Genomic DNA, 18,102 nt, shown 5'->3' with positions numbered 1-18,102 from the left:
GGGAAATTGGAAGGGAGCGTGCTGCCATCACACAGCAGTTACAGAGACAGGGAGGAGCAGTCCAATATAAATCTTGTAAGTTTGGGCTATCTTGACCCAAAATGGGAGGAGAATTGATGCTGAAAAAAAAAAAAAAGACTTTTCTTCAAACATTAGAAATCCAAAAAGTAGTTAAATACTAAAAGATCGCAACTTTATGGCCTGGTGGTAATCACCTGGCATATTATAGCTACCTTGAACTTTTTGTTTTGTTTTCTGTTTAAAAAGGGATTTTGAGACTTCCTTGAGACAGAGCCTGATCAGAGGTTTAAAATAGTTGAACCAGCAGATGTAGAAAGTTTATGGGAAAACTGGCTCAAACGTATGAAAGCCCAGTTTCCCTGATTTATTAAACTTTGATACTAGAAATCAAGGACTGCATATCCAGGGTTTAGCAGGCTCTAAACCCAGTTTAGCTTCTCTGCACTAAAACAACTTAAACCAGTGAGATAGAATGTAGTAGTACTAGCCATTCTGTCTTTCATGTTATTTTTTTTCCCCTTCCTCTACATAATGTCTGTCCCCCTTGCCATTTAGAAACTTGAACAGCTAATCTGGTTCTGGAAGACTGCTTACTTCAAGCGGCCTTTGATAAATCTTTTATTAATGTTCTTGTTACATCATACTTGGTCTTATCACATGTAACAGGGAATTTCATATATTCTTTAGGGATGCTTTGATAGATCTAACATAACTGTGTATCTGCAAAGATGTGTCTAAAATCAAATATATTCCTGATACAATTGGTAGCTATGTGTACTGTGAAACATCAAGAAAAATTCAGACCATCTAATCAGATGTCAATAAATCATTTATATCCTGCCCTGCCACCACCCCCCAACTCTGTTATGCTATGTTTTGAATTAGCGTATTATGTAATTGATACATGATGTACAGTGAAGTAACATTTATTTTATTTTGATCTTTGAGGTACCTCTTATTCCGGCTATGAAGCTGCAGTGTATTCAGCTGCATCATCCTATTACCAGCAGCAGCAGCAGCAACAGAAACAGGCAGCAGCAGCAGCTGCTGCTGCTGCTGCCACAGCTGCTTGGACAGGGACCACCTTTACTAAAAAGGCACCATTCCAAAATAAGCAACTGAAACCAAAACAACCTCCCAAACCGCCCCAGATCCACTACTGTGATGTTTGTAAGATCAGCTGTGCTGGACCACAGGTACCTGTATTATGTAATACTCTGCTGTATACTTCAGTCATAATTTTTTAGCTAAAAAACTGACCCCTTTAAGAATATTTGTTAATTTTTGAAGACCCGACTCTATACTTCTAAAGGAATAATTAAATGAAAATGTGCACTATTATAGAAAGAATTCCTGTGAAAAGACAAAAAGATACATTGCCTGAGCTTGTACAGAGAAGCTTCAGCTGTGCTTTGGACTTCAGAAATATTCTAAACTTTGAATATGATTTGCTTTTTTAGCATAGCAAACTTCTTAGAAAATACTTTTTTCAAAACTATGGAATTACATAAATTTTGTGAATGGTAAACCTGCAAATTTATTCTTCATTGTATTCCAGCATCCAAGTTTAGTTTCACAGTGGGTACAAGTGCATGTTTGTGTGTCTGGCTAAACAGTTCTTACTCTTCAGGTAAACTTGTCATTATTTCCCACCCTGTCTGCTCTCTAGATTGCCAGTGTGGGTATAGGAGCAAACAGCAACTTCGGCATTTCGTTTTCAACGCAGCTTTATGTATGCGCTACTTTCTTTTGAATTTTTTTATTTTACTTCTCTGCATACACTTGAATTCAAAATCAAGAATAATTCAATGCGGTGCAGGAAGCTGCAACTGAGTACAGTTTTCTGATCATATCAAGTTTTCAGTGGTAATATCTATTGATCAGTCGTTGGTTGAGGAAGTGAGAAGTTAGAGGAGAAAAGCCCATATTGTATTACCTAAAAGTGGAATCCTGATGGTGGTGAAGAAAATTTCGTGATTTTAGAAGTGGCCTGATAATGCCATAGAGCATGTTGTATGGAAGAAATATTCAGTGTAGGAAGTATTTCTTATACCAAGCATGTGGTTTATGCTATTTTCTATATTACATGTCTTCCTGTGAATGATGAACAAGCAGTACAAAGCTTATTGTGTGTGTATTGTTTATTTAAACAGACTTATAAAGAACACTTAGAAGGCCAGAAACACAAAAAGAAAGAAGCAGCGTTAAAAGCTTCCCAGAACACCAATAACAGCAGCACTTCTGCTCGTGGAACTCAGAATCAGTTGCGCTGTGAGCTTTGTGATGTGTCTTGTACAGGAGCAGATGCTTACGCTGCCCATATCCGTGGAGCCAAGCATCAGAAAGTAAGAACTCTCTCTTGTTCGCATTATACAAGTCGGTCATATATTTCTTCCCATCGTTTTTTCTCATCTTAGGAGAAAATATGCAGTAACAATACAATTAGAATTATTTTGTTTAAAGAAGTTTAGTTCTGCTTTTTGTTTCAAACTTACCTTTAAGCTTACTATTAGAAGGGCCTTGTTGGGAGAAAGGAGGAAAAATATTGCCATGGCATCAATGCGAAGAGGATATATTGGGGAAAGTATGCAAATCATAGGAAGAAGGTGTAGAGTAAGATGGGGAAAAGAGTCAGTGAGTACATGCGGTAGGATACTTGTGCCCCCTAACTCTTTTTAAGACTTTTCTTGACTTTTGTCTTATTTGTCTGGTGCTGTGAAGTTTTTGGTGCACTCTGAAACACTGTAAGCTGAGTCAGTGCCAAGGGACAGGACTATTACGCAACACTCCTTGGTATTTCTTGCAAAGATGATTGGCATATGGGAGCAAGGAACAATGTCTTGTAGTAGACTTTATAGAGAGTATGTTTGGAAGACCTTTAATAAGCATGCTTACTGTTTGGGTGCAGTTAGGTGGGCATTGTGGAGTAAAGATTGTGGGTTGCATTGTGAACCCCTGTGATGTGTTTTAACTTCGTCTGTACAATAATAAATGCATTGGCAGTGTAGAATGTTTGTTTAGGTATTACAGATTTTCCTTATAACTCTGGACAGATTAATGTCAATAACAAATACAGTATTAATATTGAACATTTATAACTCTTTGCATCTCAGAACACTGTACAAAGTGGCATCAGTAACATTCCTAGTAAAAAAATAAATCTCATAGTAGATTAAAAACAATTTTTCCAATATTATTTTTTGTTAGTACAAGAGCAAAAATTATAATTTAGATAGACTTGCCTTGTATTCTTTCTTTCTTTAGTAAGTCAAGCCATTAAATTTTTGGGTTGTGCCCAATAAAATAACTCTATAGGTATATATTATCCTTATATTTTCAGATGTTGCTTTCTTTTCCTCATAGATAGTCACTAACCATTGCTAATATAGGTTGTCATCAGTGTAAAAATGAAATCTGAAAGGACACTATTTATTTCTGTGGTACACTGAAGAATCTTGTGCCTTCTACTGAAAAAAAGTAATTTTGAAGACTTGCTTGAACTTAAATTTATAGTCTTGTGTGTCACTAGTATGTCTGTATTCTGATGGGGAGCATACTTAAAAAAATAAGAACAGAAACCAAGAAGTGTATGTATACAGTTGTGTGCATGTCATGATTGTGTACATGTGTTTGCATTAAAGGGCATATCTCAAAAAATTGTATGTTTTTACTGCTGTTTTCAAAACCCAGTCTTTAGTTTTCATTTTGCGTGTTTTGTTCCTACGGACTACATGCGTAGCTTTTTCAGGTGATGGGCAGCTGTCACCAAAAAGAAGTATTATTCTACCTCAAGCATGTTGTGGAAGGGCCTCTGCTTATTACTTCTAAGAATAAGCATGTACCTCTTTACTTTCTGTGAGATACTAAAGAGCTCTGAAATATGTCTCGCATCCTCCTTAACTGTCTCTGCAGATACGCTTTTTTAAAAACAAAAAACTTTTGTCTAAGGGGTCTCTTCAGTTCTGGTAGGTAACCTGGAAATTCTTTCAATATGAATACTCTTAAAATGTAGTGATCAAAAGAGACTGTTGTTGAATCTTAAATAACTCTTAGTTACAAATATTATTTGGGACCGAAATAGTTGAATGTACTACACTTTTTGGAGGGAGAGTAAAAAGCAACAGGCAACAAAGCATTCACATTGAAACAGTTGGAGCACAATGTTTCCTGGAGTTGTACTGGCTTGTGAATTTATTGGCTTTCTGTTCTTATCTATGTAGCTTTTGGAGTAAATTTCTAATGGAAATAAGCAATGTGAGATAACTATTAACTACTTCCTTGTTACAGATGACAAGATCTTTTACATGTCCATCCTTTTTTCTCTTTTGCCAAGATCACCTTTTGTAAAGAAGCAATACCTAACTTTTTGGTTATATTTATTTTATTTATTTTATTTTATGTTATGTTATTTTATTTTATTTTATTTTATTTTATTTTATTTTATTTTATGTTATTTTCCATTTTTATAGTCATCCTAGGGAGATCACATTATGAATTTCTCTTCATTCTTACAGGTAGTGAAGTTGCACACAAAACTTGGCAAACCCATTCCTTCAACTGAACCAAATGTGGTTACCCAAGCTACTTCCTCAACATCCACATCTGCTTCCAAACCAACTGCCTCTGCTTCAAATATAGCAGCTAGCAGCAGTACTGTGAACTCCTCTGTTGCATCCTCTGCAGTGAAAATTCTTACTCCCACGACAAACACACCACTTAACACTGCATCCAACAACAAAACATCTTCAACTGCTGCTAATATAGCTGTAAAGAAAATATCTACACCGAAAATAAACTTTGTTGGCAAGTACAGAAGTCAGTCTTTATTTTGAAACCTAACCTACTCTATAATTTTTTTAAGACTTAGTGCAGCAAATACAAATGTATTTAATTAATTTTATGCATGAGTAACTTTTGTGTTTAAAAGAAGTACAGATGGGTGAAAATAAGAATGTATATAAAAGTTTTGCATCAAAATTTATGGTGTTTTCTGCCTGGTTGTCTTCACCTGACCTCTCTTGGAAGCTTCTCCCACCTTCATCAGTAGTAGCTGCTGGCGTATTGCAGTTTATAGTCCAGTTGATCCTAATTTCAGTTTACAGCCTGGGCTGGTAAGGCAACGTACAGTAGTGGGCACTTGACAACTGGGTAACTGAAACATCCTTGTAACAGTGGAAACTTTTGAAATGAGCATGACAGAGATGGGAAGCAGCTGTTCCACTATAAGCTATCCTGCTCTTGAAGAAGAGACCTATGCAGTTGCAACACTGAGAGTATACTACCTTTGTTAGTACAAACATAAGAAGGTTTTGAAGTACTTTTTTTTGATCCATTTACCAAAAAATATATCTGATGACAAAAAAGAGATTATTAAAATACATTTGCTGAGTTGTTCCCATTCAGTCCTATCTCTTCCAAAAAAGCAGGAAAATGAGTAATGAAAATTGCTTTATATAAAGCAAAAGTTTTTCTTTGCTGTTAAAATAAACTGTTTAAATAACCTGAATGTTTTTAAACTTGTTTTTAAAAATCTTTAATTGTATTTAAAATACGTTTAAGTTTTAACTAGTTTAAAAAAACTGATAACGGTTTGGCCAGAACATTGATATTTGCAAATAAGGTCTTCAGTTTGCACATTATATGTAATCACATCCTCATTTAATGAAAGTTAATGATTTAATTTTTTGATTTGTAGGTGGCAATAAGCTTCAGACAACAGGAAGTAAACTAGAAGAAATGAAATCAGCTGAAAGTGTTAAAACAACTCCTGCTGCTCCAGTACAAACACAGGAAGTAAAACCAGACACAGCAGCTGAACCAGTGACTCCCACAACTCTTGCCGCCTTGCAAAGTGATGTCCAGCCAGTGGGCCATGACTATGTGGAGGAGGTATTATATGAAAATGTGTATTATTTTTAAACTATTTTAGTAAAAAATTGTTTAATATTGAATAGAATCACGGTGTGGTTGAGTTTGGAAGGGACCTCTGGAGGTCATCTGGTTCAACCCACCTGCTCCAGCAGGGCCGCCTTGAGCCATTGCCTAGGACCGTGTCCATATGGCTTTTGAGTATCTCCAAGGATGGAGACTTCAGAACTTCCCTGGGCAACCTGTGCCAGTGCTCAGCCGGCCTCACATTAAAAAGTGTTTCCTTATGTTCAGAGGGAACCTCCTGTGTTTCAGTTTGTGCCCATTGCCTTTGGTCATGTCACTGGGCACCACTGAAAAGAGCTGGCCCTCTCTTCTTCGCACCCTTCCCTCAGGTATTTACATACATTGAGAAGATTCTCCCTCAGCTTTCTCTTCTCTAGGCTAGACAGTCCCTGCTCTCACAGCCTTTCCTCATAGGAGAGATGCTGCAGCCCCTTCATCATCTTTGTGGGCCCCTTGTTGGACTCTCTCCAGCATGTCCATGTCTCTCTTGTAGTGGGAGCTCAGAACTGGACACAGGACTCCAGCTGTGGCCTCACCAGCGCCAAGTTAGAGGGGAAGGATCGCCTCCCTCGACCTGCTGACAATACTTTGTCTAATGCAGCGCAGGATGTCATTCACCGCCTTTGCTGCAAGAACACATCGCTGGCTCATGTTCAACTTGGCTGTCCACCAGGACCCCCAGGTCCTTTTCTGCCAAGCTGCTTTCCAGCTGGGTGGCCCCAGCATTTCTTGGTGCAAGGCGTTGTTCCTTGCTGGATACAGAACTTTGCACTTCCCCTTGTTGAACTTCATGAGGTTCCTGTCAGCCCATTTCTCCAGCCCATCGAAATCTCTCTTCTCTGGATGTCAGCATGACCCTCTGGCATATCAGTCACTCCTCCCAGTTTTGTGTCCTCAGCAGACTTGCAGAGGGTACACTCTGCCCCATCATCCAAATCATTAATGAAGATGTTAAACAGGACTGGACCCAGTATTGACCCCTGGGGACACTGCTAGTTACTAGCCTCCAACTGGGCTTCATTCTGCTGATCACTGCCCTCTGGGCCTGGCCATTCTGCCAGTTTTCAATCCACCGCACTGTGTGCTTATCCAGCCCATATATTAACAGCTTGTGGATGAGGGTATTATGGTGGGACTGTGTCAAAGGCATTACTGAAGTCCAGGTAGACAATATCAACTGCTCTCTCCTCATGTGCCAGGCCGGTCATTTCATTTCTTTGCAGAAATTTATCAAGTTGATCATGCATGACTTCCCCTTGGGGAAGCCGTGCTGACTACTCCTGATGATTTTCTTGCCCTTAATGTGCCTGGTAATGGGTTCCAGGCTAGCTGCTCCATCACCTTCCCAGGGATCAAGGTGAGGCTGAATGACCTGTAATTCCCTGGGTCCTCCTGGAAGATAGAAATGACAAAGCATTGAACCTGCACAGGCTTACGCTTATGTTCACATTTTTGTATTGCGCATGTTTCTTTTATGCTCAGTGGGACATTCTTCATGTGAGTGGTATGAGATATGTGGATGAAGTCTGATGTAAATTTTTCATGATTTATGTGTTTGTAATTATTCAACTTAGTATGTTAAGGCTTGAGTTTAAAGCTGTGTACTCTTTGGAATGGAAGAACTTTGTTCTTTATTCATTACGAAGCACAATGGGGTGTCGTGTCAGAATTGAAAGTTCTACTTTGTCTTCTTTCAGTTATTTGAACTTTTTCTCTTGAGACAAGCAGACGTTATCCAGTGTCACTGAATTAGATTAATTTTTACATCAGCTTTGTTTGGTTTTTTTGTAAAAAAAGAAAAAGAAAAGCCAAATGTGTTATAACTTTATTTTCCAGGTAAGAAATGATGAAGGAAAGGTGATCCGCTTTCACTGTAAACTTTGCGAATGCAGTTTTAATGATCCTAATGCCAAGGAGATGCACTTAAAAGGAAGGCGGCACAGACTTCAGTATAAGGTTAGTTGAAATGCTAATGCTTCTATCTGCAAATCCACCAGCTGTCAGCTGACTGATTACATGTTCTTACATTTAAAGACTGGACTTAAGTAGGTACTTTGAGTAAACAGCATATAAAAAAGGTAGAGAAATATATTTCTTAGGGAGTAATGCAGACTGAGAAACTGTAAATGGTTTGGGGTTTTTTTAAACATTTTGAACATTTCTTTCAGGCAACCTTTGCCACATTAAAATATGGTACAACTTATGCAAGCATCAGGAGGTTCTTTATGTTGTTTACCATAAATTTCAAATTGTGTAAAATAGTAGTGCTCCAGGCTTTTAGTAGGATAAACCACATAAACCCTTTGTGGAGACATTTGAAAAACAAGTGTTGCAGATTTTTTCATCATGAATGGAGAGACACCTGTACTGACATATGGTGTGCATTTTGATTATTGTGAGATTATATTGGAAGAATCTACTGTGGTCACAGGAGATGCAGTGGACCTGCATAATTATGAAAGGGATGAAAGAAGAGGAAAAACTGGCAGAAAATTTTATTCAGTAACTCATGATTATGCCCCTATATGAGGGACCCTTCAATAACAGGGCATCAGGAAACACACTGTGGTTAAGATGAAATGCTTTTCAGGCTATGGAGTATCCTGCTACAGAATGAACAGCAAATTACCCAGTATTTAATGTAACAATTTCATCTTAAATTCCTTTGCTCTCATATAAGCGAAGAGGGAATTCATGCTATTTGTAGTTGCTATTTCTTTCTTTTAAAATACTGGACACAGATTTTTCTTCTTCAACTACTCGTTCAATGCAGTTCTAAACCTGCATTTTACTCCCCTTGATTTTATTGTAGTGCAGTAGGGTGTGTTAAATATGTCAGAACTCTGTAACCTTGAGATGAAAAGAGGAAAAGAACATTTCATTTATTATTTTTTCTGAACTAGAAAAAAGTAAACCCAGACTTACAAGTAGAAGTAAAGCCCAGTATTCGAGCAAGAAAAATTCAAGAAGAGAAGATGAGGAAACAGATGCAGAAAGAGGAATACTGGAGAAGGCGAGAAGAAGAAGAACGCTGGAGGATGGAAATGAGGTAATGAGTTCCTTTTTGTCAATGAATGAGACAAAGCTGCAGTCAGATTATCTAAAACTAACTCTGTTTCTGTAGTTACTTATTTCGAATACTTGTTTTGGGAACTCTGTACTGTCTTGTTTTAACTTAAGTTGTCATTATCCTTCTGGGGTTTTTGTTTGTTAGTGTTCAATCCCTCTGAGGAATGCAGACTTACTAGAATTATTTTTCTGTAAATTCAGACCCACTTTCAAAATAACCATTCATTTTAGTTACCCTCAGGAGTTGTTGCAAGTGAAGGAGTTTGACACAGTTACAATTCAGTCAATTCAAAATTTATTAATAGGATGAGTTAAAGGTTGAATTTTAGCAGCATTCAATGATTGACTAATGTAAAGATTTACAAGTAATTCAGTTAAATATATTATGATCAAAACAGCAACTTAATTACAGATTCAAAGATGACAAGATTCACACTAACTTACTATAAGGTATCTTAAATCAAAGTTTATAGATACATATATATATATATAAAAACATAAAACATGCAGGTAGTCAGAGACAGAAATATTTGGGCCCAGCAATATATGTTACCCACGGTCATGAAGGCAAATGTGTGTATTTAAACACTTAGGTAGAGAGGTGGATAAAGGAAGCTAGCTTATCGTTAAGATTTCCCTCTTTCAGTTTAGAGTAAATACAACACATCGGCATTCCTCAATGGGTGATAGTTGAGACTCAAGGAGGCTGACTTCGCCCTGGCCTTCCGTTGGCAGACAGTTCTCAAGGAGTTTGTGCCTGACAGGTGTCCCAGCTCAGGGGCAATGCTGGTCACAGCCCGCTGCGATTCAGGAGAGCTCAAAGGGCCTCAGTAAGAATCACTGTTCATAGGATCTGAGATAATTGACTTTTCCACTTAAGCCCAGCTTGGATGGCAAAATATTCTGATACTTTCCACTAGTCACACAGATTCAGAACTTTTCTGGCATCACCCCCTTTTGGGCCATGACCCAGGTACACATGTACCAGGCTCTCCGTATGTGATTGATTGTCATTATTGTTCCCAAAGAACAGGGGAGCAAGAGCGTCATGGTCCAAGTACAGAGGTACTGGGCTGTTTCCATTCCCAAGAGAAACAAGAGCCCAGCACATTAAAGGGGTGCCTTAATGCTCTGGTGTGCTGCCCTGGCATGTGGCCCAGAAAAAGGGGGAGAAATTGCACCAAGTACAATTGTTCAAGAGGGGGATGTTGCACCACCACAAGAGTTCACTGGTATTTGCTTATGACTACTGGAAATGAATTAGTGAGGACATAGAACAATTAATTTAGAATAGTTGCAAATATTAACTGCTGTATAAAGAGAACTCTTTGATTGATATACTTCAGGCGATATGAAGAGGACATGTACTGGAGGAGAATGGAGGAAGAGCAGCATCACTGGGATGATCGTCGCAGAATACCAGATGGAGGATATCCTCACGGTCCTCCAGGACCTCTAGGCCTGTTGGGAGTTAGACCAGGAATGCCTCCTCAGCCCCAAGGACCAGCTGTGAGTTTCTTGAGAAAAAAAAAAGAAATGTTACTTGCCAGGTGGCACAGTTAAGAACTATAAATTATTCAGTGTTAGTTCAGTTGTCTCTAATAAAGTTTCTTAATAAAGGATTTGGAAAAGTGAAGAAGAAATTACTTGCTAATGAAACTGTGTAGGTGGACCTGTCTTCCAAAATAAGTCCACTGAAATGACAGAAGGATGCCTTAAAGACAAATACTGCTTCTTCTGAAATACAAGTCACTCTGGATTTGTGTACTACTTTTTATTTTATTTAGTTGCATTATACAGTATTTATCTAATTGTGGATAAACGTATGGATAAAAAGTGGTTGGATCATCAGTCCCAGAGGATAATGGTTAGTGGTGGGTCTTACGCTCACTACCTGGAGGTCAGTAACAAGTGCAGTACCACATGGGTTTATCCTGGAACTTGTCTCATTAGCACCTCATCAATGATCTGAAAAGTGATGGAGTGAGTGCACACTCATAAGGTGTTTGCAGCTGGCATGAAACTGAATCAATTCAGTGGCAGGGTTACCATCCAAGGGGCCTAGGCAGACTGGAGGAATGGACCAACAGAACTTTATGGAATTCTGCAAGGACAAATGCCTAATGCTGTACTTGGGAAGGAATAACCCTTTGCACTGACACAGGCTGGGGAGGGACAGGCTGGGTAGCAGCCCTGCTGAAAGGGATTTGGGGATCTTGGCAGATAGCAAGCTGAACATGAGTCAGCACTGTACCCTGGCAGCAAGGAAAGCCAACAGCATCCTGGGTTGTATTAACAGGAGCATAATCAGTAGATGAAGGGAAGTGATTAGCTTTCATTAGAACCAAACTGCAATACTGCATTCCAGTACAAGAAAAATACTGTAAACCATAGCAGGTTCAGTGTGGGGCTACCAGGATGGTCAGGGGTCTGGAACACCTGCCCTGTGGGGAGAGACTGAGGGATCTGGGCTTGTTCAGCCTGGAGAAGAGTGCGCTTCAGTGGAATATAACAGCCTTCTAATGCCTGTGTGTTATAAAGACAGTGGAGCCAGACTCTTTGCAGTCATGAGAGGGTGAGATACAACCAGCTTAAGTTAAGACAGAAGAGGTTCAGATTGAATACAGGGAATATTTTTTTTTGTTGCGCAGCCTCTATCTTTCACGGTTTTCAAGTACCAACTGGATAAAATCCTGAGCAACATGATGTGGTCTTATAGCTGACCATGGCTTGCACAGGAGCTTGGACTAGAGGACCTCCTGAGGTCCCTTCCTATTTGAATTCTGTCATTCTATGAAAGCAATCATGGATACTTTATTTTGCAGCAATACACAAGTATTTCCTAGTTGATAGAAAGACAATAGATATTTATGTTGGAGAGATACTGGGATTTCATAGTTTAATTTTGATACATTTCATGTTTTTTCAGACATGATTGATTGTGACCATTGTAAGTTGTTAAGGACACTTCATTTTATGTTTTGCTACATTTCAGCAATTTGAGGTTTGAATATTCTGTTGTTTAGCCACATGTTTGGGTTTTGGTCAGTTACCATTTGTGAACTTGGAAGTGTACCCAAATTTCAGAAATACGTTTTTTCATCTGTTTAGCCTCTACGTCGCCCTGACTCCTCTGATGACCGCTATGTGATGACCAAACATGCCGCTATATATCCAACAGAGGAGGAACTTCAAGCAGTACAAAAAATTGTTTCTATCACTGAGCGTGCTTTGAAACTTGTTTCTGACAACATGACTGATCATGAAAAAAGCAAGAACAAAGAGGGAGATGACAAAAAAGATGGCAGTAAAGACAGGTATGTTTTTAATTACTTTTTAAGAGTTTTATCATTTGTTTTTGAAGTTTTTCCTTACACTGTTACCAGTGCTTCCAGAGATTCTCTTCTCTTTGGGTTTTGATATGGTATATGTCCCTATGGCCTCAAACGTATGTGGAACACTCCTTTTTTATTACTTTTTCCCCACTTTTCTATCTTAAGGATTAATTTTAAGGTTTTTATATTACTTTAAATGCAACTTTTAATTATTATTCACAGAGCTTTGAAAGGAGTTTTACGAGTAGGCGTTTTGGCTAAAGGTTTGCTACTCCGTGGAGACCGAAATGTCAATCTTGTTTTGTTATGTGCTGAGAAGCCTTCAAAGACGTTACTCAGTCGTATTGCTGAGAGTCTTCCCAAACAACTTGCAGTAAGTAGAATTTAGATTTTTGGATTTGAATTTTTGTAAAAATACAGTAAATATCTGTCCTCAAGTCACATGTCTGTGGGACTCAACTGCGACACGTTTCATAGCTCAGGTTCAGTTTATTTCCATTTTCTGAGTATTTCCATCTGAATTCAGGGACTATGCTGCATGTTTTGCTTTCTGTACATTGTGTCCATACAATTGTCTAGGTGTTAACTCTAGCAGTGTAGTGTTAATCATAATTTAATAGATTTCATTTAATTGGTAAATAGAAATGAACAAAGACTATTATCCAGTTACCGACAGCGATAGAGGTAATTTGTGCAGTGTTACAGGAAGCTTGCTGTCTGAAGATCAAAGTTCTCTCTTAATGCCAGTCTGTTTGTACTTACATCTTGTTTCCTATTTGTATGTGTTAGTGCTTTGTAGTTACACAGATAGTTAACTAAATCTTGTGTGTTGGGCTTTTTTTAATTTGGTCCTTTAAAAAAAAATTACACACAGTCTTAAGACCATTTAGTGGAATTCATATAAACCATTTGCTCTATTTCCACAAGAAATGAAAGTGTAGAATAAAGTCTCTACTGTCTGCTGAACAGAGCCTGTCCACCATTGTTATAGAACACTTGTCACAGCATTAATATTTCAGTACTGTGTAGTAAAATGTTCGGCAGAATCAGTGGCAAGGTAGAGGCTTTAGCAGGATCAGATTATTTAGAAAATAATCCTGAGTTTGCTCTCATTTGAAGTAACTGAACAGAAGAAAATTTAAAAACTGCACATCTTCGTCTGGCTTTGTGGAGAAGTCACTTGTCCCTCTAGTTTGTGGAAGATGGTGACAGAGGTGCCTACAGCTTCCTTTTGAGGGTGTTTAGAATTATGCAATCTAGTTGCAAGAAGCAATTCAGAATAACCACCTTGTTAGTTACTCTTACGTTTTTTCCATGGTGTTTATCTTGCCTTTTGTTCTTATCTCAAACACTATGAAGGTTCTTGTTATGTTTCCTTTCTGGGTAGCTTTTTTCTTTTGCATGCTTGGTGAGTGCTGTGTATTTTCATTAACGGTTTGGAAACAGTATGCAAGTCCATAGATGTATCTTATCTGTGTATACTGTGGTTTCTTTGAACACAGAGGTATCTGCTTCATATAATTATACTGCGTTTCTGTCTTTCTGTTAAAGAGACTATGTTGAAATCCATTTTCTTCCCCACACTGTTGTTGGCCATATGCTAATGGAAATTTCTGTTTCTCGATATGTAGGTAATAAGCCCTGAGAAATACGATATCAAGTGTGCGGTCCCAGAAGCAGCAATAATTTTAAATTCATGTGTGGAACCCAAAATGCAAGTTACTATCACACTGACATCTCCAGTCATTCGGGAGGAGAACATGAGGGATGGAGGTTGGGAAGTTGTTAAAGATGTTACTTCTTTCTCACCTGTTTTTTAATGTTTATCTATTCTGCTTAAGATGGCATTAAGGTCCTGGAAGGCAACATGCTGGCACATGTATTTGATCGAAACCTTGTTTTTCAACAACCAGTCTTCGTAGACAACAGTTGGTTAAAATAAATGCTTATATGATGTGTTCATTTAATTTTTAAAATTTCTAACTCTATGTCCAACCTCAGCTTTCTGGAAAAGGTACAAACTTGATTTTTTTTTCTTGTCTTTTAAAATTATGTGGAAAACTAAGTATTTTATAGCAAGTGGCTGTAAACTGGCTTTCTAGAGCAGTCTTGCCCTAAGAGAAAGATTATATGGCTTTAGAAAATCAAATCACAGGTTTTTGGGTTTAAACTGGATCAGTATTACCATCACTTACACATTCCAAATAGCAGCGCCACTTCAAATGCACTTTTATTATACTTTTGATGGTAACAGTGCTTCTGACTTTAAAAGACAATGCAATTTTTTCCAGCTCTCTGAGGTTGCTTTTTGGTCTGGAGTGCTTTTTGAGTATATTTAGGCTCCTGGTATTACAATCAGTCTTCTATCCAACTGGCAAACCCAGACTAGTACAATATGAAATGGCTTTGTCGTTGAGCTGAAGCAGAAGGTGGAGCTTGTAAATCAATTTACATTTCTGAAGTCCACAGTTTCTCTGGTGCCAGCAGTGTTGCTTTAGGGTCTGTTCTGTAACACTTTCAAAGCTCCAAAAGCTTTTAAGCCAACAAGCATGATTAATGTCTGCAGTACATTGGTTCTTTTTGTTTACGGGTCAGATAAAATAAACTTTTGTTTCCTTTTAATCCTGTATTTTCATAGTTGAAAGAGATCATGGCAAACAGGGTTCTGGTGTTCAACAGTGAACCTATACATAGGAAATTTGAGGCTATCTTAACACTTCTTATGTACAGGTTGAAAAAAATTGTATGTGTGTATGTATACATGTGCTTGTGTATATACGTATTTATATAAGCCACAGAAGTTTTTTATTTCATCTCATCATTACATGTCCTCTAAAATACTTGAGGTTTTTATATTGCATTAGTAAATGTTCTGTAGCTGTGACTAGTGCTTTGTAAGCAAGCTGTGTTAACAAAGTCGTCCTACATAATCAGAAAGGAGAAGTTGAAGATGCATTCTCTGGTTTGGATGACTTCTGAAGAGTCTTTAAGAGTGCTTTGTACACGATTTTTAAGCTCTGCATATTATTCGTAGCTGTAAAGGCTTTGTACATGTACTGTCACACCCAACCAATTCTGGGTTTTTCTGACAATCTGTAACGTGACTCTTGATTTGTCTGTGCTGAATCAGACTTCATGTATTATTTAAGTTCATAAAGAATACTTTAGCTTAAAAGATTTGATTATTAAATTAGATTAATTATTAAATGAAGTTAACCTTAAACACCATGTTTATTCCTTAATGTACTGTGCAAAAGTGCAGTATTGATTCCTGCCAGAATACTCAATTTCAATTAAGTGGTTTCTGGCCTAAAATTCTATGATGTGGACTAAAAATAAAATAAATTTGGAATTACTACCATCAATCCCTTAATTTATGCCACCTAAAGGAAACAAATCTGTATTTTTGTCTGACCCACACTTGAGTTAAAATGATCATTGTGAGTTTATTCACTGCTGAATGCAGTACTGCCTTTAGGCAAGCAAAATCAAGTTAGATTTCTCTTCAAGACACTGAGCAGTATAAAATGGATGTGCAGAAAAGTTCACTTTTGAAACTAGAGCAAATAGAAGACTGAATTGCAAATTCTTGCAGCAAAGAAGGCCTTATTACGAAGACTGCTGCTTATTTGCTGCAGAATAACAGTATGTGTTTGTGTTTTTTCTTACTGCAGCTTCTCATGCTCTGTGTCTTACAATGGTTTGAAGTTTTCGGTTTTTTTAGCCCGCTTGGGGAGCTAGTTCAGGTGATAAGGAAGGCTTTACCGGAAGAACCAGTTTGAGTAAAGATGAGACTGAGGCTTCCACGTGGAGTAGAACCATGTTTGATGTGTAATAATACCATTACATGATAAAAGGCTGAAAAAAAATACAGTGAAATAAAATTGTTAACCGCATAGCTACTGTTCCTTACAGTATTGTGCGTTTGACAGTTTACCGAATCTGATATATTTGAAGTGCTCTAACCCCTGCTGTGGAATCTTTCCTTCAGCAAACAAAGTGTACATACTTAAAAACACATATATGCGTGCGCGTGTGTCTTTTTTATCCTTAGCTAACAGCCCCGGTCCAAAGCCTTCTAGCAGAGGGACTTGATTCCTGTCAGGGGTTGCTGCCAAGACATCGGAAGGATTTTTGACCAAGGTTTTCTAAAGCTCAGTGTCACACCTGCCATGCCTTACAAAGGAGGGGGTTTGGATGCATAGTCCTAGCATCTGCTGTTACTTTGTGTTGTTCTTTTTTTCTTTTCGTCTTTGTCTCTCTCCTAGAATTAAGCAGTGTTCACACTAGTCTTGAAATAGTTGACTGGGTAAAATGTATTTCCCATGATAAAACTAAACGAAATTTGTATACCTGTTAACTTTTAATGAAGAGGTAGTGTGGACACAGCATGTCTAACTGAAGATTAACCCCTTATATTATATTTAGGCTAGTAATAAATTCAGTTATATAGGGTAAGAATTTGTGCTTGTGTTTTGTAAATTAATTCATTTTTTTGTCTTAGCTTAACAGAGTGGCAGGTTAGGCATCTGAATTTAGTTAAATAGTCTTTAAGGGGTTAATCCTGAAATGTGAAACAGGTGCAAAAATCCACAGATTAAATATTACAAGAGTTTCCTTGATACATTTTTTCAGTCAATATACTCTCAGTGCAATAGGTGCCTTGGCAACTTCTGACTTTCAGACTCTTTTTAAGTTTCAAGGGTATTCATGATATCTATTAGTAGCACATTTTAGATCAACATTTCCAACACTGAGTAAGATCCTCTTCTGTGCACTTAAACTGTAACTCTTTTTAGTAAAATTATTTTTCAAATTGAAGTTTTTCAGAATTAGAAGTAATTGGAGTTTCAAATTATGTAATGAATTGTTGTGCTAAAAGTTTGCACAGTGTCACCTATTTGCATATTAGTTTTAGAAGAGTGTAAATAATTGGTTAGGCTACTAGGCCCAACAACACATATTTTATTTTCAATTTCTCAACCTTACTTTGCCACTTTTTCCTGCTGTGGGTTTTCTCTAAATGTACTCTTGTCTCATATCCAGGTTGTACTCATTTCATCAGTTACCTTACCTGGCACCTCTCTTGTACAGGTTTGGGTTTGGGGGTTTTTTGATTTTGGTTTTTTTTAAAGGAAATACCACTTTAAATGTCTTCATTTGCCCTGTAAATGCCTTGTTAGTGCAGCTTTTCATCTTTCCACTTTAACATACAGTCCATAAGTTTGAATATCTGTGTGAGAAGATACCTATGTTCTTCTCAGATTCGTTCTTATTTTGAAATCCTTCCCCTTTTCACGCAGTGCAGAGCAATGGGACTATCATATAAAAAATGCTCAAATCTGAATGTAGTACTTCAGATTAAATTTAATTACTATATTGCAAAGTTGTACTACCATGTTCATTCACGGCTTTTTAGCTGTCTGTATAGTAATGTATCCTACTATTTATTTTACATTTGTGTAAAATAGGTGGTTTCAAAGCTGTCTTTCTTCAGCATCCCTAAAAGCCTCTCCTTGCAGGCCTGTTTCATGAGTCTCAATATATTATATATTATACATTTATATCTTGCTGGAATAAACTATACTGTTCCATACAGCCAGCTCCTGTGAAATGAGTGCAATTGAGTGAGGGCTTTTTGTTTCATCTTATCTGGTGTATCACCAGTTATGTCACCAATATAATTTGTTACTAGTCTCAGTAGCCATTTTCATAATGAGTAAAACAAATAACTGTTAAAGCT

At 37.6% G+C, this 18,102-nt stretch overlaps 1 protein-coding gene across 3 annotated transcripts in view; it reads left to right on the top strand.

The window, feature by feature from the left end:
* Positions 1-18,102, top strand: part of ZFR (zinc finger RNA binding protein) — a 47,897-nt gene that overhangs the window by 22,288 nt on the left and 7,507 nt on the right. For 2 of the 3 annotated variants that reach the window (XR_008574650.1, XM_054809679.1), the window contains exons 6-15: positions 970-1,217; positions 2,175-2,366; positions 4,536-4,836; positions 5,717-5,910; positions 7,792-7,911; positions 8,859-9,004; positions 10,371-10,533; positions 12,136-12,341; positions 12,582-12,732; positions 13,991-14,132. Coding sequence is in view for 2 of the 3 variants with exons in the window: in XM_054809679.1 (XP_054665654.1) it covers positions 970-1,217; positions 2,175-2,366; positions 4,536-4,836; positions 5,717-5,910; positions 7,792-7,911; positions 8,859-9,004; positions 10,371-10,533; positions 12,136-12,341; positions 12,582-12,732; positions 13,991-14,132 (1,863 nt within the window). In the remaining variant the exon portion in view is untranslated. The remainder of the gene's footprint in view (positions 1-969; positions 1,218-2,174; positions 2,367-4,535; positions 4,837-5,716; positions 5,911-7,791; positions 7,912-8,858; positions 9,005-10,370; positions 10,534-12,135; positions 12,342-12,581; positions 12,733-13,990; positions 14,133-18,102) is intronic. The other variant, XM_054809680.1, reaches the window with a different exon arrangement.

Source organism: Grus americana, chromosome Z (genome assembly GCF_028858705.1).
Source record: "Grus americana isolate bGruAme1 chromosome Z, bGruAme1.mat, whole genome shotgun sequence".
NCBI lineage: Eukaryota > Metazoa > Chordata > Aves > Gruiformes > Gruidae > Grus > Grus americana.
This window is presented reverse-complemented; position numbering and strand designations above follow the sequence as displayed.